This window comes from Symphalangus syndactylus, chromosome 19 (genome assembly GCF_028878055.3).
Source record: "Symphalangus syndactylus isolate Jambi chromosome 19, NHGRI_mSymSyn1-v2.1_pri, whole genome shotgun sequence".
NCBI classification, from domain to species: domain Eukaryota; kingdom Metazoa; phylum Chordata; class Mammalia; order Primates; family Hylobatidae; genus Symphalangus; species Symphalangus syndactylus.
In genome coordinates this window covers 9294464-9314284 of record NC_072434.2, presented here as the reverse complement: position 1 = coordinate 9314284, position 19821 = coordinate 9294464, and the positions used below count along the sequence as shown (strand labels likewise).

At 48.3% G+C, this 19821-nt stretch overlaps 1 protein-coding gene across 5 annotated transcripts in view; it reads left to right on the top strand.

Annotated features, from left to right (window-relative positions):
* The window catches only part of GLIS1 (GLIS family zinc finger 1), a 237084-nt gene that overhangs the window by 129268 nt on the left and 87995 nt on the right, over positions 1–19821 (top strand). For all 5 annotated transcript variants that reach the window (XM_055233518.2, XM_055233516.2, XM_055233515.2 and 2 more), the window contains exon 3: positions 13742–13919. In XM_055233518.2, coding sequence (XP_055089493.1) covers positions 13742–13919 — 178 coding nt within the window. The remainder of the gene's footprint in view (positions 1–13741; positions 13920–19821) is intronic.

The following is a 19821-nucleotide window of genomic DNA, read 5'->3' as shown; positions in this document are numbered from 1 at the left end:
TTGCTCCCTGCTTTCCAGTGGCTTCCTGCCACACTGGAGTAACACCCAGCATCCTCACCGCAGCCCCCGGACCCCGCTCTGTGGCCTCCGTCACCTTGCTAGCTAGGCTCCGGCCACACCTGGCCTGTGTTCCCGCCCTGGAGCGCACTCCGGCCTCGGGTCCTTTGTACCCTGCTGCTTCCCCTTCCTGGCATGCCCTCCCTCCCCTCAGGCCTCTGTTCAAATGTCACCCCCTTGGAGAAACCTTCTCTGACTGTCCTGTCTCTTTACTTTCTAACTTCTTATTTTCATTTTAATTTACAACATTGATCACTTCCTGATATTATACTATATATTTATTTACTTTTGAAACTGTCCTGTTACTGGAGTGTAAACCACGTAAGAGTAGAGACTTTCCTTTCTCATTCATCACTGGAACACCGCATTTTTGGTGCCTGGTCCTGGCATATAGTAGGCATTCAATATCCATGTGTTAAATGAACGAATTGTTAACATTTGATGTATTGATTTTCCATTCTTTTTACTCTTCAAGTCATTTTTAGTATATGGAATTTTGAATATTGTGCTTATAATTAATTCTTATAAATATTTTCCTTTGTGACTGAAAACTTGAGTAAATCTAGAGAAACCCATGACTTGTGATGAGGCAAATTCATATAAAACATGGTTGGCCATTGGTAGTTGTTGCTGTCCTCTGTCCAGCCTCTTCACAAATGGGGCAGTGAGAATTCTTCTTTTCTGTGGAGCTGTGGGGGAATGGATGGGTTTAGGAAGTGACTGCCTCATAAATCATTTGAGACTTTCTCAGTTCCTTGTGTGGTGTGGACTTTGTAATAAGTGGGTTGTTTCTTACGTATTTAATCAATGTAAACATTTTTTCCCACACATTAACTGAAAAAAAAAACCACCAAAAATATCATTTTTAAATTACACAATAACACAACTCTGCATGTTTAAGTTATTGAAGCTTTTCGGTCACACTTATTGCATTATGGTAGGGTTTTACTGTATCATATTCAATAGCTACATAACATTTCTGCTGAATAACTTCACAATAATTTACTTACTCATTCTTCTATTATTGGATATAATACAGGCTATCTCCTATTCTTTTCTGTTATAAATGCTTAAAATTTTGCATATTCTTTGACTCTGCAGTCCCACATCTAGGAATTTATCCTAAGGCTATAAATATGGATGGACATGAAGACAGGTCTATAAAGACATTCATTACATGGTCGTTTTGAGTTTTTCACTTTTCCAAATAATTTTAATTCCAACCATGAGGATAAATTAAATATGTACAACCATAGAATGGAATCTATAGAGTCATTAAAATTATTTGTTAAAAGGGGATTTTTGCATCTGCTATAGCAAATTAGCTTGTATCGGACTAATATTTCCTCTGGATAAAATATAAAAAGCATTTGTTTAAAGGCATCAAAGAACTGGCTGGGCTCATGCCTGTAATCCCAGCACTTTGGGAGGCCAAGGTGGGTGGATCACCTGAGGTCAGGAGTTTGAGATCAGCCTGGCCAACATGGTGAAACCCCATGTCTACTAAAAATGCAAAAATTAGCCTCGCGTGGTGGTGAGCGCCTGTAGTTTCAGCTACTCGGGAGGCTGAGGCAGGAGAATGGCGTGAACTTGGGAGGCGGAGCTTGCCATGAGCCGAGATCGCGCCACTGCACTCCAGCTTGGGTGACGGAGAGAGACTCCGTCTAAAAAAAAAAAAAAAAGTAAGCCTAACATTCAGCATTGCTTTTCCTTCAGGATATTTGCTGATTTATGCATGGCACAGGCTAAGGGGTAAAGAAACCAACAGATGTGGCAGTTATGAAGTTGAGAAGTGGGCTAGGTGTGATGGTTTACACCTGTAACCTCAGGACTTTAGGAAGTTGAGGGGGGAAGATCACTTGAGGCCAGTGGTTTGAGACCCCCTGGGCAATATAGCAAGACATGGTATATCTAAAAATTAAAAAATTAGCTGGGCATGGTGGTATGTGCCTGTAGTCCCAGCTACTTGGGAGGCTCTGGTGGGAGGATCCCTTGAGCCTGGGAGTTTGGGACTGCATTGTGCTGATTACACCATTGCACTCCAGCCTGGGCAGCAGAGTGAGACCCTGTCTCTAAGAAGAGGACGAAGAAAAAGAAAAAAGAAGTTGATAAATTAGGCAGAGCTTTCAACAGCTTCAAGTTCTAGGAAGACAAATGTGAAGTTCAGGGTCAGCAAAGAAGAAGTGTGGCATCCCAAGCTTTCAGTTGAGGACCCTGACAGGCAGCATCTAGGAGAAAGGATGAATCAGAAACAGAACAACTTGTACAAAGAGTGAAGCCCAGCTTTAAAACAGCCAAATCCCAGACTGAATTAAGATGATATTTTCCTCTTTTACCTGCCTTTAAGAAGCAAAAAAAAATTTTCTCTGGAGGAAGATATCATCTGTCCAAATTTCATACACAATATTGAGCATTCTGTCAAAAATTACCAGAGATACCAGGAGACAGGACCAAGAGGGAGAAAAACACAACAAAAACACACAAGTAGTCCAGATGTTGGTGTTATCAGACACAGGATTTAAAATAACTGTGATTGGCCAGGCGCAGTGGCTCATGCCTACAATCCCAGCACTTTGGGAGGCCAAGGCAGGAGGATCACTTGAGCCCAGAAGTTCAAGACCAGTCTGGGCAACCTGTTGAGACCCTGTCTCTACAAAAAATACAAAAATTAGCTGAGTGTGATGGTGCATGTGTTGCCTATAATCTCAGCTATTTGGGAGGCTGAAATGGCAGGATTGCTTGAGCCTGGGAGGTTGAAGCTGTAGGGAGCCAAGGTCATGCCACAGTACTACAGCCTGGGTGACAGGGCAGGACCCTGTCTCAAAAAAATAAAATAACCGTTCATAACATTAATAACATTAATATGTTCAAGAAAATTGATCACCAAATAGAGAATTTAATAGAGATCTGAAAACCATAAAAATTAATAAAATGAAAAATTTGAATGAAAAAATATAGCAACAGAATTTAAGAATGCAAAAGCTAGATTTAAAAGATGCAGTTAAAGAGAGGATCAGTAAACTGGAAAATAGGCCAGTAGACAAAATCCAGGCTGATGCATGAAAGTTAAAAAAGGATGGAAAATTCAAAAATAGCATAAGAGATATACAGAACATGGTGAAAGGGCCTAACATATATTGTTGCCCCAGAATGACAGGGGAAAGATGATGAGCAAAGTAATGTTTGAAGTGATAATAGCCAGTAGTTTTCCAAAACTGACAGAAGACATTGTGACACATATTTAAGAATTCCTATGAAGCTCAAGTAGAATAAATACAAAGAGAAGCACACCTAGGCACATCATAGTTATGTCAAACTGCTGAAAACAAAACACGGAGAGAAAATCTTAAAAGTAGTTAGGGTTGAAGGGGAAGATGCAATTACTTCAAAAGACTTAGAGATGACTTTCCAGTAGAAATTATGAAATTCTTAACACAGTGGCATAAATCCATAATATATGGAAAGAAGATAACTGCCAACCTAGAATTCTATATCCAGCAAAAATACTCTTCAGAAGTAATGAAATAATAACATTTTCAAACAAAAGTTGAGATAATTCGTTGCCAGTAGGCTTACAATTTAAAAAAATTTTTAATGCAGAAGGAAAAAGACCTCATGTGGAAACAAGATGAAGGGAAAGTATTTTTTTTAATATTAACTATTACTATGGCACTGGTTTTGAGAAATACATAAATAAACACTATATTGACTACACAAAACAATACTATCTGGTAACGATTTAAAAATATATGTAGAATTGAAATATACAAAAACAGTAACCCAAAGAATGTGTGTGTGTAGGCACATGAATGGAATTAGAGTCCTGAGGTTCTTGCCTTGTGTAGAAAGTAGTAAAAGTACATTTATGCACTGCACAATGTTTCTCAATCAATGACAGACTACATATACAATGGTGGTTCTGTAAGATGATGATACTGTATTTTTACTGTACTTTTTCTGTGTTTAGAGATACACAAATGCTAATCATTGTGTTACAGTCACCTACAGTATTCAGTACAATACCATGCTGTACATGTTTGTAGCACAGGAGCAATAGGCTATACCAGATAGCCTAGGTGTGATCATGTATGCCACATAGATGGTAGGCTATACCACCTAGGTTTGTGTAAGTACATTCTATGATGTTCACACAGCAATGAAATCATCTAATAATGCATTTCTCAGAACGTATCCCTGTTGTTGATGCATGACTGTACTGATCTATATTAGATTGCAATAGAAGAAAGTATATCTAACAAGCTAGTAAAATGGAATAATAAAAAATACTTGATTAATTTGAAAGAAGGTAAGAAAGGAGAGAAAACCTAGAATAGGTTCAAATAAAAAAGGATTTAGGCTGGGTGCGGTGGCTCACGCCAGTAATCCCAACACTTTGGGAGGCCAAGGTAGGTGGATCATGAGGTCAGGAGTTCAAGACCAGCCTGGCCAATATGGTAAAACCCCATCTCTACTAAAAATACTAAAATTAGCCGGGTGTGGTGGCACACACCTGTAGTCCCAGCTAGTCAGGAGGCTGAGGCAGAATTGCTTGAACCCAGGAGGTGGAGGTTGCAGTGAGCCAAGATTGCGCCACTGCACTCCAGCCTGGGCGACAGAGTGAGACTGCATCTCAAAAAAAAAAAAAAAAAAAAAAAAAAGATTTAAACCCAAATACCCAAATATGTGGTAATTACATTAAATGTAAGTGGTATAAATGGACTAAATATTCAAATTAAAAACAAAGATTGTCAAGTGGATAAAAATTATTTTGTAGAAGAATATTAGTAAGGATGCTTTTGGTTTAAGTAATAACCCATCTGTGACAGGCTTGAAACACTATAAGAGCTTTACTGTTCACTGGAGGTTCTTGGTGCCACGAATGCTGTGACTTAGTTTCTCTGCTGTTCTTCTGGCTGAGAGGCCTCATTTTATTCACCTTGTCCTCCAGTCGACTTTTCTTAGGGGAACAGGATGGCTTCTACTAGCTCCCAGAGCTGCATGCATCCTTATTCACATGCAGGGGGGCAGAGTCATCAAACAGAACTGCCAGGAATCTGTCTAATTAAGCCAGCTTGCCTCACATGTCTCTCTCTCAGCCATTCATTGTGGCACTGTATCTGGAGAGATGAGAACATGCTGATTGGTTCAGGCCTTCCACAGCCCACCCTGGGATGGGATTAATAAGAACAACAATCATAGTTATGTAGTGCCTGCTGTTATGTAGTGCCTGCTGTATGCCAGTTATGCTGTATGCCTGCTGTATACACTTATGTAGTGCCTGCTGTATGCCAGATTCTGTTCTAGGTACTTAATATATGGTACATTAGCCCATTTTAACTTCATAAACTGTGGCACAAAGAAGCTAAGTCACTTGGCTTAGACAAGGTCACACAGTTAGTAAATGGCAAAATCAGGATGCAAACCTAATCTTCTGGCTCCAAAATCTATACTCTTATCTGTGATGCTATACTCTCTCTCAAGCTCCATAGCTAGATATAGGAAATATGGGACCCTACTAGGGAGGGAAAAGGAGGGCGTGAATCCTAGGTGTTACAGACTGAATATTACTGTCCCCCTCTCAAATTCATATGTTGAAACCCTAACACCTAGTGTGGCTGTGTTTGGAGATGAGGCCTCTAAGGAAGTAATTAAAGTTAAATGAGGTCATAAGGGTGGAGCCCTGATTAGATAGGACTAGTATGCTTTTAAGAAGAGACACCAGGATGGGCAGTGGCTCACGCCTATATTCCCAACACTTTGGGAGGCCAAGGCAGGAGGATTGCTTGAGCCCAGGAATTCAAAACCAGCCTGGGAAACATAGTGAGACCTCATCTCCAAAAAATAAAAAATTAGCCAAGTATGGTGGTACATATCTGTAGTCCTTCCTAGCTACTTGGGAGGCTGAGGCGGGAGGATTGTTTGAGCCCAGGAACTTGAGGCTGCAGTGTGCTATGATCGCACCACTGCACTCCAGCCTGGATGACAGCAGAGCAAGACCCTGTCAAAAAAAAAAAAAAAAAGAGAGAGAGACATCAGAGAGCTCACTCTACTTTCTCCGTGCCCACACTGAGGAAAGGCCATGTGAGGACATAGTGAGAAGGCTGCTGTCTCCAAGCCAGGAAGAGAGCCCTTACCAGAAACCAGATTGACTGGCACCTTGATCTTGGACTTCTTGCCTCTGGAATTGTGAGAAAATACATTTCAGTTGTTTAAGCCACCTAGTCTATGGTATTTTGTTATAGCAGCCAGAACTGACTAGTACACTGGGGAAGCCATCAGCTGCAGCTGCCCTAAATCGCTTAATGATGTGGAGCAGTGTCTGGGTCAGCAGTGCCTTCCAAGTCTAATAGAGCCGGCCTTGCATCCTGACTGTCCCATTTCACAGCTGCATGACCTTGGGCAAGTCCCTTACTCTTCATCTGGAAATGGGTTTAGCAATACTGGCATAGAAAGAGCCTAGCACTGTGCCTGGCACATAATGGGCACTCCATCAACTTCGGTATCATGGTATGTTACTAAATGAAAAAAGCAGAGTGTCAGAAAGTATGAGCCGGGTGTGACGGCACACACCTGTTGTCCTGGCTACTCAGGAGGCCGAGGTGGAGGATCCCATGAGGCCAGGAGGTCAAGACGGCAGTGAACTATGATCATGCCGGTGTACCCTAGCCTGGGGAACAGAGTGAGACCCTGTCTCTAAAGGAAAAAGAAAAAAAGGAAAATACATGTATTGCCCTGCTTTTTGTCAAAAAATGTATATAGATGCATAGAAAATACTGCAGAGGTTTATGTCCTCACGTCTGTGATGGTGCTCTCTGGCTGGTAGCCCTATAGGTGATACCTATTTTCTAATTCTTGCCTAGGTACACCTTCTGATCTTTTCTACAATAAGTATATGTGAATTTGCTAGCAGTAAGAGAGTCTGAGGGAAAAGCTGGCCCCTGGCTGTTGTTTATTTACACACACCACATGCCTGCCGCCACACGTGTGACCTGCCCTGGGCTGCTCACTCTGGCCCTGGACTGGGCTGGAGCTATGGGCTGGCTCGGGTGTCTCTGCGGTGCCGTCCTGAGGTGAGCCTGCTCAGGTTTCACTGGCCCGAGTCCCCGTAAGTCTAGCTTAGCTTTAAAGGGGGAATTTATGGGATTCTTGCAGTCTGGGATAAGAGGTGGTGGGCGGCATAAGCCCGGCGTGAGGCCTCGAGTGTCAGGCCTGCCGTTCTGGAGACCCCCGCTGAGGTTACGGCCCCCTTGATGGCTGTGAATGCCCCAAGGCGCCTCCAGGCAAGCAGCAGGTCTCAGCTAAGCCGGTCCACCGGGCTGTCCACCTTCCTGCTGCTCCTCTTTCAGAAGCCCATCTCCCTGCTGGTCTCTGGGCTTCTGGATTTTGTGAGGAGGGAAAAGAGGGAGTGACGAGGCAGCCCAGAGAGCAGAAAGGGTTAGGAGATGAACGCGGCCCGGGCTCTGTCTCTGCTGTGTGTCCTGCGGTGAGCTGCTCACCCGCCCTGGACGTAGGAAGTGGGAAGCACCATGTCTCCTGCCTGTGATTCCTGGGGTGCCCCTCCTGCCAGGGTCTGGCCTGTGGGAAGCCCAGCAGAGCACTCTTGGGGCACAGAGGGCAAAGCTAGGCTCAGAGAGGCGGCTGCTGCGCCTATGCTCAGCCTCCTGGGGAAGGGCTGCTGGCATGACTCCGTTGGCCTAGGGCTGCTCTTCCGTGGCAGCTGATGCCCACTGCCCAGGAAAATAGGTCTACCCCAGGGGCTGTTGACCATGTCTTCCTGCCTGTCCGGACAGCAGCAGAGGGGCCTTTATCAAAGTGCTGCCTGTGCCAGGCACCATGCCAGAGACTCCATGTACATTACCTCACTTAATCCTAAGAGCCAGCCATCCCCTGGAGCTGGGATTCTTATCCCCATTTTATAGATGAAGAAACTGAGGCTCAGAAGGATGAGGTGACTGTCTAGGGTCAGATAGCTAGAAAGTTAATGGTGCAGCAGGACTTCAACCTAGGTGTGTGTGTGACAAAGCTTGTTCTGCTCCCCTAAGTCACAGTGTCTGGCATATAGCAGGCACAAAAGTAAACTTGAGACAGGCCTCCCAGCCACCTACCCTCCCAGCATTTCTAAGCACCTGCTGTGGCCTGACTGTGCTGGGAATGAGGGAATGAGGGGGCACATGCCTGGGGGGCCCAGGTGTCTAGAGAACGCACTCACTTTGTGACTAGGACAAGTCCTTTCTTCAATCTGGGCCCCTGTTTTCCCTTCAATATGTGAAGCAAGTTGGACAAAATCATGCCGAGGGCCACACTGACATTCAGCGGCTCTGGAGCTCCAAGATCCTTGTCTTGAAGGATTTCCCAGGCTCGTAGAGGAGGCAGGACTTCCATTGCACCAAAAGCATCTGTGTGGCAGTAGAGAGTACTGTAGTGATGTTGTGAAGATTTAGAGAAAAACCATGGGAAGGATTTGGCACGTGCTGGATGTGCAGAAGGCGCACCTAAGTGGCAGCTATTCGTAGGGACTGCCGAGGCCGGGGAGCTCAGGCAGTGGGGGAGACCAGGAGGGAAGGCAGGAGACCAAGGACCATTCCAGGAGGAGGTGTGCTTCTGCTGGGCTCTGAGGGCCCAGAGGGGTTTGGGGTTTGGAAGGGTCAGGCCACCCTGACAGGATGCCGAGGATGTGTGCCTCAGAGCAGCGAAGCATCATGGATGTGTGAGGTCACACCAGGTGGACAGGGGAGCTTAGGCTGTAGCGGCCCCAGAGCCAGGCTGAAGGCACTTCCGTTCATTGAATGCCCACCAGGAGCCAGGCCTGCGTTCAGTATTTGACAGTGATTTCACACCCTCAGCTCTACCCTGTAAAATCCTCCCCATTTTACAGATGCAGGAAAAAGTATGCTTATTTCAGATGTTGAATCCTGTCTTTCTCACTGCTGCATGAGATCGGGGGTTGGCAGATTAACAGCCTAGGAGCCAGCAATCTGTTTTTCTAAATAAAGTTTTATTGGAACACAGTCCCACTCATTTGTGTGTGTGTGTGTGTGTGTGTGTGTGTGTATATATATATATTTTAATGGTACAAGGGCAGAGTTGAGTAGTTGTGGCGGGGATTATATACCCACAAAGCCTAAATCATTTACTTTTTTGCCCTTTACAGAAAAAGCTTGCTGACTAGATGGCTGAGTCAGGCAAGTCTAAGCCTTATACTTGCTGTGTGAGCTTGGGCAAATCACCTGCCCTCTCTGAGCCTGCCCAGCCAACTTCTGAGGGTTGTAATGAAGCTCACAGGTGATGGATGCAAAAATGTTTTGTAAACTGTAAAGTGCAGTGCCCTATCACCAGCCCAGTGCCTGATAGACAATAAAGTCTGCTTGTGGGTAAAACAAGGTGGTCATGATGTAGGCTTGCCTGGACCCAGCTGCTGGATGCTCCTGGGACTGCAAGGAGGCAGCCTCTGGGTCTTAGATGCTGAATGCATCATTGTCCACTCTCATGCAGACTTGGCAGGGTTCAGCATAAATTAAAATTCTTGTGGGGAGTCACCTTATATGTGGTGCCACTTTATAGCCAAGTCATTATGGTAATTTGCAAAGCTCTCTGGTGTGTAACTAGAGCTGTTTGCTTCAGATTTGTTGGCTGTGACCTCGTTCAGGCCGCGCCATCCTGCATGTACTGAACCCCAAGTCTTGGGGGTTTGTCCTTCTGAGTGTGGCCTTAGAGTGATCCAGACCTGCCCTTTCTGGGGACAGCGTGTTTCCCTTACAGGTCCCCATCTCCCTGCCCCAGGCTCAAGGAGACATAAAAGAAATAATTATCATCACATTACTTTTTAAGCACTAACTGTGAGCTAGGCCTCGCGCCAAATGCATCGTGTTCATATTCTCATTTGTCACGTCAACCTTGTGGGTTAGGTGTTAGCACCATTTTACAGTTAAGAACATTGAGGCTTGATGAGAAAACCAAACCAAATTCTTACCTAGCTTAAAAAGTGCCAATCCAGGCCCTGCTATGGATTCGCCGTGTGGCTGGGGGAGGCCTTTTCCTTCTCTGAGCCTTAGCTTCTTATCTATTAATGAAATAGATGGTCAGCCAGTCCCAACTCTGACATTCTAGGATTTCTCACTAACTTGTAAAAGTAAACACAGAACTCCATCACCCTGTAAGTCTCCAAAGGAGCTTCATTTGCATGGGGAAAGCCAGGCCCAAGGTTGGCTCTTGGCCCTTTGTGGCACAGAGTGAGACATGGTTGCGGGTGCCAACCTCTTTCTCGGGCACCCCTGCTCCCCTGGCTTTTCCAGGGAAGGATCCATCCATCCATGATCTCTGGAGATGGAGAGTGAACAGGAGTGGACCTCCTCCATCTGGGTCTTGTGAAGTCACTGGGGACAGGGAGGCAAGACAACAGACAGGAGGCAGCACCTACATCTTTCCTGGCAGACATGGGACCGTGATGGGTAACGATGAGAGTCCCTGCATCTTTCCAGTGACAGCAGCATTTCTGGGACACATGTTTGCAGTGTTGGGTTTAACTTCCAGTCTCTGAGACAGCAGGTATCCCGGGGCAGAGTCTAGGCTTTGAAAGACCAACTTTGGGTCACAGCTATGCCAGCAATTACTATATGACCTTGGGTGACCACTTGCTGGCTCTGGTGCTCAGTGTCCCTCTGCAAAGTTAGGAGGTTGATGTTCCCACCCAGAGCACTGTGAGGGTCCCAGCAGACAAGGGCTCGAATGAGCCTAGAGCACTAAGTGGCACCATACTATGACTTGAGTGGCGCCTTCCTCCCTTCCTCCCAAAGCTGGTTTGTTTATTTACTGCAGGAAAACCTTTTACTGTATCCAGAGGAGAAGAAGCTAACAGGCCTCAATAGTTTGTTGGGTAAAGACTATTTCTTCCCATAGAAGTGATGGGTTTGATCTCCACTCAGTCCTTTCTTCCCTGTGTGACCTTGGCAAACTGCTTTGACCCCTCTGAGCCTTTGTGTCCTCATCTGTCGATGGAGCGGGCTTACCCTCCTGGCAGAATTATTGCAAAGATTAAAGCTTAGACATCATTATGGTGGTTTTACTTTTTACTTCCCCAGAGGCTCTCCAACATGACCCTCATTGGAGTCAAAGGTGGGGACACTTACTTAGGGGTCTCTGGTTATTCAGCAGTTGGCCAAGAGGCAGCAGGGTGTGGGCTTCAAAGTCTGGGAGATCTAGGTTTGAACTGTGGCCCTGCCTCTTACAGACCCACAAGCCTGCTCAAAGGCACAGAATCTCTCTCCAAACCTTGCCTTTCTCATCTGGAAAATGGCTGTCCTGCCCCTGCCCCACAGGGATGGACCCTTGAAGGTCTTGATGAGTGAGGGCTTGGTAGGTGCTGGCTCTCCACCCTTTCTAGGGCCTGCCTGCCTTCACTGCACACAGCCTCCTAAGTGCAGGAGGGGAGGAGTAACCCAAGGCCCTGGAGGGGCCTGGTGAGTCCTGGAAGGAAGCTCTGAACGGCACCCCCGTTAGAGACTCTGGGAGAAAGACCCTGGTGAAACTGCTCCGTGTGATGGTTAAGCTCTTTCTGCTCCAAATGCTATTAATGGTCATAAAATTATCCACAGTTTTCTGAGGCCCAGTCCCAGGGTTTGCCTCAATGGGACAATAAAATTGCATGCAGAAACGATTTGGAAAAGGCAAAGATGGCCAAGCAGAGACAGAGTTAAATGAGCGGCAGCCTGCTCTCATTAACTCAGGCCATTCACATTTGTTACCAGGGATTTCATTTTAATTAAAAAACAACGCAGTTATTAAAACATAAGCTTGTGAGGGGCTGGCCAGGCAGCAGCCAGGGCCAGTGGGAACAAGCGTTGCTTGCAGCAGGACGGGCCAGGACTGGGGCTGGCGCTGGGGCTGGGAAGCTAGTGTGGGAGCAGATGTTTGCTGAGTCCTCTCCACGGGCTCACGTGTGGCTGGGAACCTGGAGGCTCCCATATGAGCACCTCACCTGCCCTGGGACCTTGTGAGCGTGGCATATGCTCATCCACAGACTGGAACGTGCTCGGCAAGCAAATGCTTGGTGCCTTTCCAGAGCTATGGCACGTGGCTAGTTAGCGCTGAGTGCCCTGCCTCAGCGTGGGGATAATTGTGTGCCAAAGGAACTGCCTTGAAGGCAGGCTAGAATTAGGGTTGAGGGACAGGGATCCTCGGAGGTAGAGTCTCTAAAAGGCTTCTTATTACATAGTGATTAAGATGTGGGGTTTGGGTCTGACAGATCTGATCCGGAAATCCAACTCAGAGGCTTCCTAGCTGTGTGTTCTTGGGTGAGTAATTGAACCTCCCCATGCCTCTGCTTTGTCCTCTGTAAAATGAGGATAGTAGACTCAGGCCTCCCTTGGACATCAGTGGGGATGCCCAAGTGAGACAGTGGTGTGCGTCCCCAGCCCTGGTCCTGCACAGGCTGCTTGGCAGATGCTGCTCTTGCTGATGTCCTTTTCCTCATGGTAAGGAGTCAATCATGTTCCGGGGCCAGGTTTTTTTCACGTCTTAATGCTTTATCTTTCTCAGTGTTGGCCATACTTGGGCCTATCAATCATGTTTTATTATATCTGCAAGGCACTTTGTAATTGTTGAAGTGCTGTTTAACAATAAGAACAAGTTTCCTTCATGGTGCATCCACTAGGTTTCAGCACCGTGCTAGGGACTTTGCGCCTCTGTTCTCAGAGGCTGACAGCATCACTGGGGAACGGGTGAGATCCCCTTACACAGGGGAAACAGGGTCTGGCCTGTGCAGGGATTTGTCCGAGTTATGGAATTGGTTTGGGGCAGAGTAGGGGCTCACATCGAGCTCTGTCAGCCCCCAAAATTCATATCCTTTCCTCCCTAGCTTTGCTCTGTGAGTGACAGGACAGAAAGCATAAGAAGATAGAGTTTGGAGGTGTGTATCCCTCATCCGTAGATGAGAGAACTGAGGCCCAGAGAGGCGAAAGAGCTTAGAACAAGCATGCCTGACTCTTGTTACACTTTATGTGGTTTTTCAGCACTTTCACATCAACTGCTTCAGTTAATCTTCCTAGAAACCCACTAGCAGGGCGAGGCAGGGCATGAGGCAGGCTGTGGAAGAATCAGGCAATAGCGAGGTATAATTGCACACTGTGTTTCTATGGTGTAACACAATTTGGAAGACAATGTAGACTGAGCTTTTGTGTTAACAGTACCAGATGCTGTTTAGTGAGCACCTACTCCCTGACATTCACGTGTCAGCACCACTCCCTCCGGCCTGTGGGCAGCAGCGCAGCTGAGCAGCCACCCGCCCCAGCTCATGTCCTCACACCTTGCCTCATGAGCACTGTGTGGTTAACGTGAGGATAATACACTGTACACTCCAAGAGACTCGGAGTTTCTCTTGTTTACCAGTGTTTCCTGCACCTAGAACAGTGTCTGTACATAGGAGGTGTCCAGTGTTCATGTAACAGTCATTTAACCACCGGAGACCCAGCATCCCCATCTGAGAATGGAGGATTTTATTATCGATCCTGCTGGTGGTTATGGGAATTAGACGAGGTATCCTGGTACCTTGCATGCAGCAGGGATGCAGTGAGTGTTGGCTCTGGGTGCCCTGTCCCTTGCTGTACCCCAGGGACTGCCCTCTCCCCATACCCCTCTGCAGGCTATTCCCACTCACTGTGTCCCTCTCTCCCTGTCTTTCTCTGCCTAGTGAATGGGAGCTACGGCCACTGCACCCCGAGCTCGGAGAAGAGCCTGCTGGACCTGGACCTTGCTGAGGGCCCTGGCCCCACCTGCTGCCAGGGCCTGTTCCTCCCTGCAGGAAGCCCGCCGCCCCGGGCTCACCCCCAAGCTTGTGAGAGGCTGCTGCATTTCCCCCACCCTAACAGGTAGGTGTGGGCAGCTGCTTTCTGTGGACACTCCCAGGAGGCTGCAGGACCAAGGGCCTCAGGCCTCACCTCCTCTGTTTAGCTGGGGGGACACATGGGGAAATGGAGGCACGAGGGGCCCGTAGCTCAGAAGCGGCTGCCTGGCCTAGATCCTGCACCTTCTGCTTTGCCTTCCGAGAGACACAAGATGCTTCTATTGAGGTGTTTCCCTGCTGAACAAGCAGACGGAGCTTTTCACAGAGAATCAATCATTTCAGAAGAGGAAGATTCATGGGTAGGTTGGGGAAGGAAAGCCCAGCTCAGAGTTTATACAGTGTCAAACCTTGAACTGCTGATAGGGCAGAGAGGGATTCCTCCCACATGCCATCTCTGCCCCAGGAGACCATGGCCCACAGAGCCCTGCTGGGTAGCTGTTCACTCGGTGCTTGCACACTTCCAGTGCTGGCCACCCTGTCTCATTAGGGTGTGCACTGGGCTGATACCCGCCTCCTACAGCTTCTCCTGGGGTCTCAGTTGTGCCTTTGTCTTAGTCTATTTTCTGTTGCATATTGACAGAATACTTGGCACTGGGTAATTTATAAAGAAAACGAATTTATGTCTTACATGTTAGGAGGCTAAGTCCAAGATTGAGGGGCTGCATCTGGTGAGGCCCTTCTTGCTGGCTGGGCCTCTGCAGAGTCCCGAGGTGGCGCAGGGCATTACCTGGTGAGGGGGCTGAGCACGCTAGCTTGGGTCTCTCTCGTCTTATAAAGCCACCAGTCCCACTCCCATGATCATCCATTAACCCGTGAACAGATTCATCCATACATGAGGCAGAGCCTTCATGACCCAACCCAGTCACCTTTTAAAGGCCCCACCTCTCAACACTGCCACATTTGGGATTAAGTTTCAGCATGAGTTTCGGAGGGAACACATATCCAAACCATAGCAGCCTTGGTGCCCTCTGGTTTGCTGACAGCCAGGTCAGTCACAGACAGGCCTCTGTGCACACCAGCTCAGCCCCAGGCCCCTCACCCACTGCCTGGGGCTGCTGGCCTGAGGCCTGCTTCACAGACCAGAGATTCTAAACATTTGCCCAGTTGCTGGTTTGCAGTTTATTCCTTCACCAGCCATTTGTCAAGTGCCTGTCATGTGCCAGGCACTGTGGTCAGTGCTGGGAGCATCTTGGTGAAGGATGCAAAGATCTCCCCCGCTGGAGTTTACGTTCTCTTGGGAGCTCCGCGGTGGATAAATTCCTAAATAGAAGGATGTTGTTCTTCCCAAGTGCAACCATTTTCCTTTGAGAATTTAGATTCCTTCTGGCTTCCTTTGATATTAGTAAAACTTCTGATTTTAGGCGTGTATTCGTTTGTTTAGACTGCCGTAGCAAATGCCAAGGACTAGGTGGTTTAAACAACAGAATCGTGCTTTCTCACCATTCTGGAGGCTAGAAGTACAGGACTGAGGTGCCAGCAGGTTTGGTTTCTTCTGAGGCCTCTCTCCTTAGCTCGCAGATGACCGCCTTGTCGCTGAGTACTCACATGGCCATCCCTCGGCCTATGCCCTAATTCTTTTTTTTTTTGAGACAGGGTCTGACTCTGTCACCCAGGCTGGAGCGCAGTGGCACAATGTTGGCTCACTGCAGCCTCCACCTCCCAGGCTCAAGTGATCCTGCCACCTCAGCCACTCCAGCAGCTGGGACTACAGGTGTGTGCCACCATGCCTGGCTAATTTTTTGTAGAGACAGGGTTTCACCATGTTGGCCAGGCTGGTCTCGAACTCCTGGGCTCAAGCAATTCACCTGTCTCAGCCTCCCAAAGTGCTGGGATTACAGGTGTGAGCCACCGTGCCCGGCCCTCATTTCTTATAAGAACACCTGTCCTATCAGAGTAGGCCCTCACCCTTATAACCTCGTTTAGCCTTAATTATTTATTTAAAGGCTCTCTCTCCAAACACAGTCACACTGGATGTCAGGGCTTCAATGTATACATTTTGGGGGGGACACAAATCAGTCCATAGCAAGGAGCAAGCGTATTTTAGTTTTTGAGCCGTGCATTGTTTGGTGACAGTCAAATGCATTTATCTGCTGGATTCTTCTCTGGAGGCTCCCCAGTGGTATCCAGTTTCCCTGGTGAAATTCATTCTGTTACCTCTCAGGATAGAAGCTGTGCTAACCTAGGAAAAGCTAAGGAAGAGGATATTTTTTTTTCTTTTGCTAGAGACAGTCAGAAATATCATTTGTCATTTTGAATATCATTTTGACAATTTACAGCACAGGAGAGTCTGTGTAGAATTCTACGCTGGCATCAATCTAAGTTGCTATGCCCCCCTACCCTCCCTATTAAAGTGGTTGAATTTGAGCTGACTCTTTCAGACTCACTCATTTTCCTAAAGAAAAACAGACCCCCAGCCCCTGTGCCACACCTGATCCGAATTCCGTGCCTTCCCTCAACCGCCTGATGGCCTTGTGTTTGGGGCCCCTTCTCTCCACTCTTGGTGCCTGCCCCTCCCAATCTCAGGACCTTGCAACTAGCTCCTGGGTTCCTGTGCCAGCCACCTCCTTGCCTCCAGCCTAACTCTCTAATACTAATAAAAGCCTCGGTTTCCTGAGTGACTCCTTCGGGTGCACATTCTCGTATTCAGTCCTCACCGTCCCCGGAGGCCCAGATCCTACGGCTAATAAAAAATGATGGTGGTGTACTTATGTGCACTGCACCCCAGGCCAAGCACTTTTTTTTTTTTTTGAGATGGAGTCTCGCTGTGTCACCCAGGCTGGAGTGTAGTGGCGCGATCTTGGCTCACTGCAAGCTCCGCCTCCCGGGTTCATGCCATTCTCCTGCCTCAGCCTCCTGAGTGGCTGGAACTACAGGCACCCGCCACCACACTGGGCTAATTTTTTGTAGTTTTGGTTTTTTTTTTTTAGTAGAGACAGGGTTTCACCAGGCCAAGCACTTTTTATGCATTAATGCGCTCAACCCCCAACTGCCGTTGAGTGGGGAAACTGAGGCTAGAGAGGCTACATAACTAGTTCTGTTCACCAGAACTCTATCTACCCCTCAGCAGAATGCAAATGTTCTCTCAGGGGACTGGTCCACAGACTGCCCTATTGGAAGGGGAGCTGCCCAAGGTCAGGGACCTGGTCTTCCCACTTCTTCAGCATCACCCAGCACAGAGTGAAAAGCCTGTTGAGTGAAGTCACTGACTCTCCGTTCCGACTGCAGTTCCTGAGCCCTCAGGGGCATGAGATCTGAGATCCCTGCCTCTCCGCGAGTCTCTGCTGGAGAAACACTGATTATCCCAATCTCAGCAGCTCCCTTCCAGGGTCCAGGATTATGGACAAAAGAATATGTGCATTTCTGATACTTAGAACATTGAAGCCATAAGGAATGTAACGGTCATGAGATGACATCATTCCATAGACAAAGCTGGGGCCCCAACCTTCTGATTCACACAGATCCAGATTCCAGTTCTTGCTCTATCACTGCCTTGCAGGCTCGGGCAGGTCGCTTCAGTTTTCATAAGTATAAAACAGATGGCGGAATCTCCCGTGAAACATGTAGTCATGTATTCAGCAGATACTTACTACCACATCTTCTGCTGTGCTAGGATTGCACGAGACGGCCCTTGGGAAGGCGCCCGGCACTTTCAGCTGCTCAGCAGTTGTTCGCTGTGTTTGGAGACCCAGGCTTGCAGTTTCTAGAGGTGGGATGGGAGTTGCCCTGGGGTGCACAGGGCTCAGCGGCAGAGCCAGGCCGGAACCACTTCCTGGGCCTCACAGTACGGTGGAGGAAGGGAGGCAGTACTGCCTCAGTGCATATGGGGAGCCACAAGTCACCAAGGCCTGAGTCGCCCTTCCCGCCTGTTGCTGTGCAAGGTTTTGCTGTCAGTCTTAGTCACTTGGGTGACTCAGTCACGGAAGCTACCACTGTTCTCTTCTCTTGGTGTTGGTTGATTTACCTGAAGCCATTTTCAAGGGACTGCTCCAAACAGATGTTTTCCTGGCCGAACTCCTGCCCATGCCTGCCTTTGCCAGGCCCAGAATCACAGTCCCCTGAGGAGTGGCTCTGCTTTTGTTTATTTCTTTATTTTGAGATGGAATCTCGCTCTGTTGCCCAGGCTGGAGTGCAGTGGTGCGATCTCAGCTCACTGTAACTCCTGCCTCCTGGGCAAGCAATTCTCCTGCCTCAGCCTCCCGAGTAGCTGGGATTGCAGGAGCACATCACCATGCCTGAATACTTTTTGTAGAGACAGGGTTTCTCCACGTTGGTCAGGCTGGTCTCAAAGTCCTGACCTCAGGTGATCCGCCCACCTTGGCCTCCCAAAGTGCTGGGATTATGGGTGTGAGCCACCACGCCCGGCCTGCTTTTATTTTTTTTTTAAGCCATATAAAGTTACTACTTTTCCATCAGATCTTTAAGATACTCAGAGCTTTCTGCTGGCAATGGTGGGGACAGTGTGCCAGCCCTGGGGAGAGGGGATACGTGTTTGCTGTCTACCTTGGACTCAAACCTCCTTCTGACTCCACCCAATGATCACTTAGATTAGGGTTCTTGGGAGGGAAAAGGTCATTAGGTGTAGTTGAGAAACAAACAGAAAAGCCTTTCCCCTTCTCCTTCATTCAGGGGGAGCTTCAGGTCAGTTCAACATAGGAAAAAACGCCCACACTCCAGAGAAGGGGAACGGAGACTCTGGCCAGGCCTGGTCCCAGCTTGCTGCTGTATGCCTGCATACAGGCCCCTTTCCCACCTGTGTGTGATGCGATTGGAGTCCATGCTCTCTGAGGGCCTCCAGACTCTGGCTTTCCCTCTTCCCTGTCCCTTCCCCTCCCCTCCTCTACCTCATGCCTGGAGCTCGGGATGCTACAGTTGCAGGGAGCCAGAGATGGAGGGGCTGGAGCTGCAAGGCCATCTTGGGAAACTGAGGGACGGGTGATGACCCCACAGCTCTGGCTGCAGAGAGCCCCAAGACAGTGGTGGTAAACAGCAATAACAGCACCCTTCACCCTGCCATCCCTTTCGCAGAAGGCTGTCACGGGGCCATCTCACTCGATCTGGCAGCCAGCCTCTGAGGTAGAGAGACTTAGCCCTCATTTTACAGGCAAGGAAACTGAGGTTCAGATGGGGTGAGGTGGCATGGGGTGTCCTAGCCAGACTTCAGGCATAGCACCAGGCTCCCTGTTCTGTCTAGCCAGCCAGGGGGGCGTCCTAACTCTCAGCCCTGCCTCACTTTCCTGACCTTTCCCCTTTTCAGAGTTCTCTGGTGACAGGTAGGCCCTGTTGTCTCTCTCTGCACCTTACCTGGTCCCCCCACTCAGAATGGTGGAAGCTTCAGTGCAGGAATCCCCTTGTGTTATTTAAGCCTGGCCTCCTGCGCAGTGGTGGAGGGAATGCTCCCCCCATGTGGGAGAGGCCCTCTGGGCACCTACCTGTGTGCCACCTGTGTGGTGAAGACAGCCACCTGGCAAACCCCAGCCGTGCCCACATACATCACCCTCGCTCTCATGGGGAGGATCCTCCTGATGTCCCAGAGGAGGAGAGAGGCCCAGGACGGCAAAGGACCTTGCCCACGTTTGCATGGCTGGATGTGGCTGAGCCTGATCTCAAACCCACGTGCTCCCATGGGCTGCCCTGCCTGGCCTGCCCCGCCCCATGGCTTTTCCCCAAAATCGCAGTTTCATGCAGTCACATTGTGAGGGCCTGAAACCCTGGGACCCCTCAGAAGCTTTTCCTCAGTCCCTCCTGAGACACCCCCACCAGGACTACACTTCAGACTCCCCCATGCACTGACATTAACAGTAGAAAGACCAGGCTGCTTGGGGCGGAGTGTCATACAATTAGCATTTGTAGAAGTTAAGCTAGATTACAAAAATTAAGAAAGATTTAAAGGACATGTAAGGGGAATTTAATATACCCTGGACCCGGGT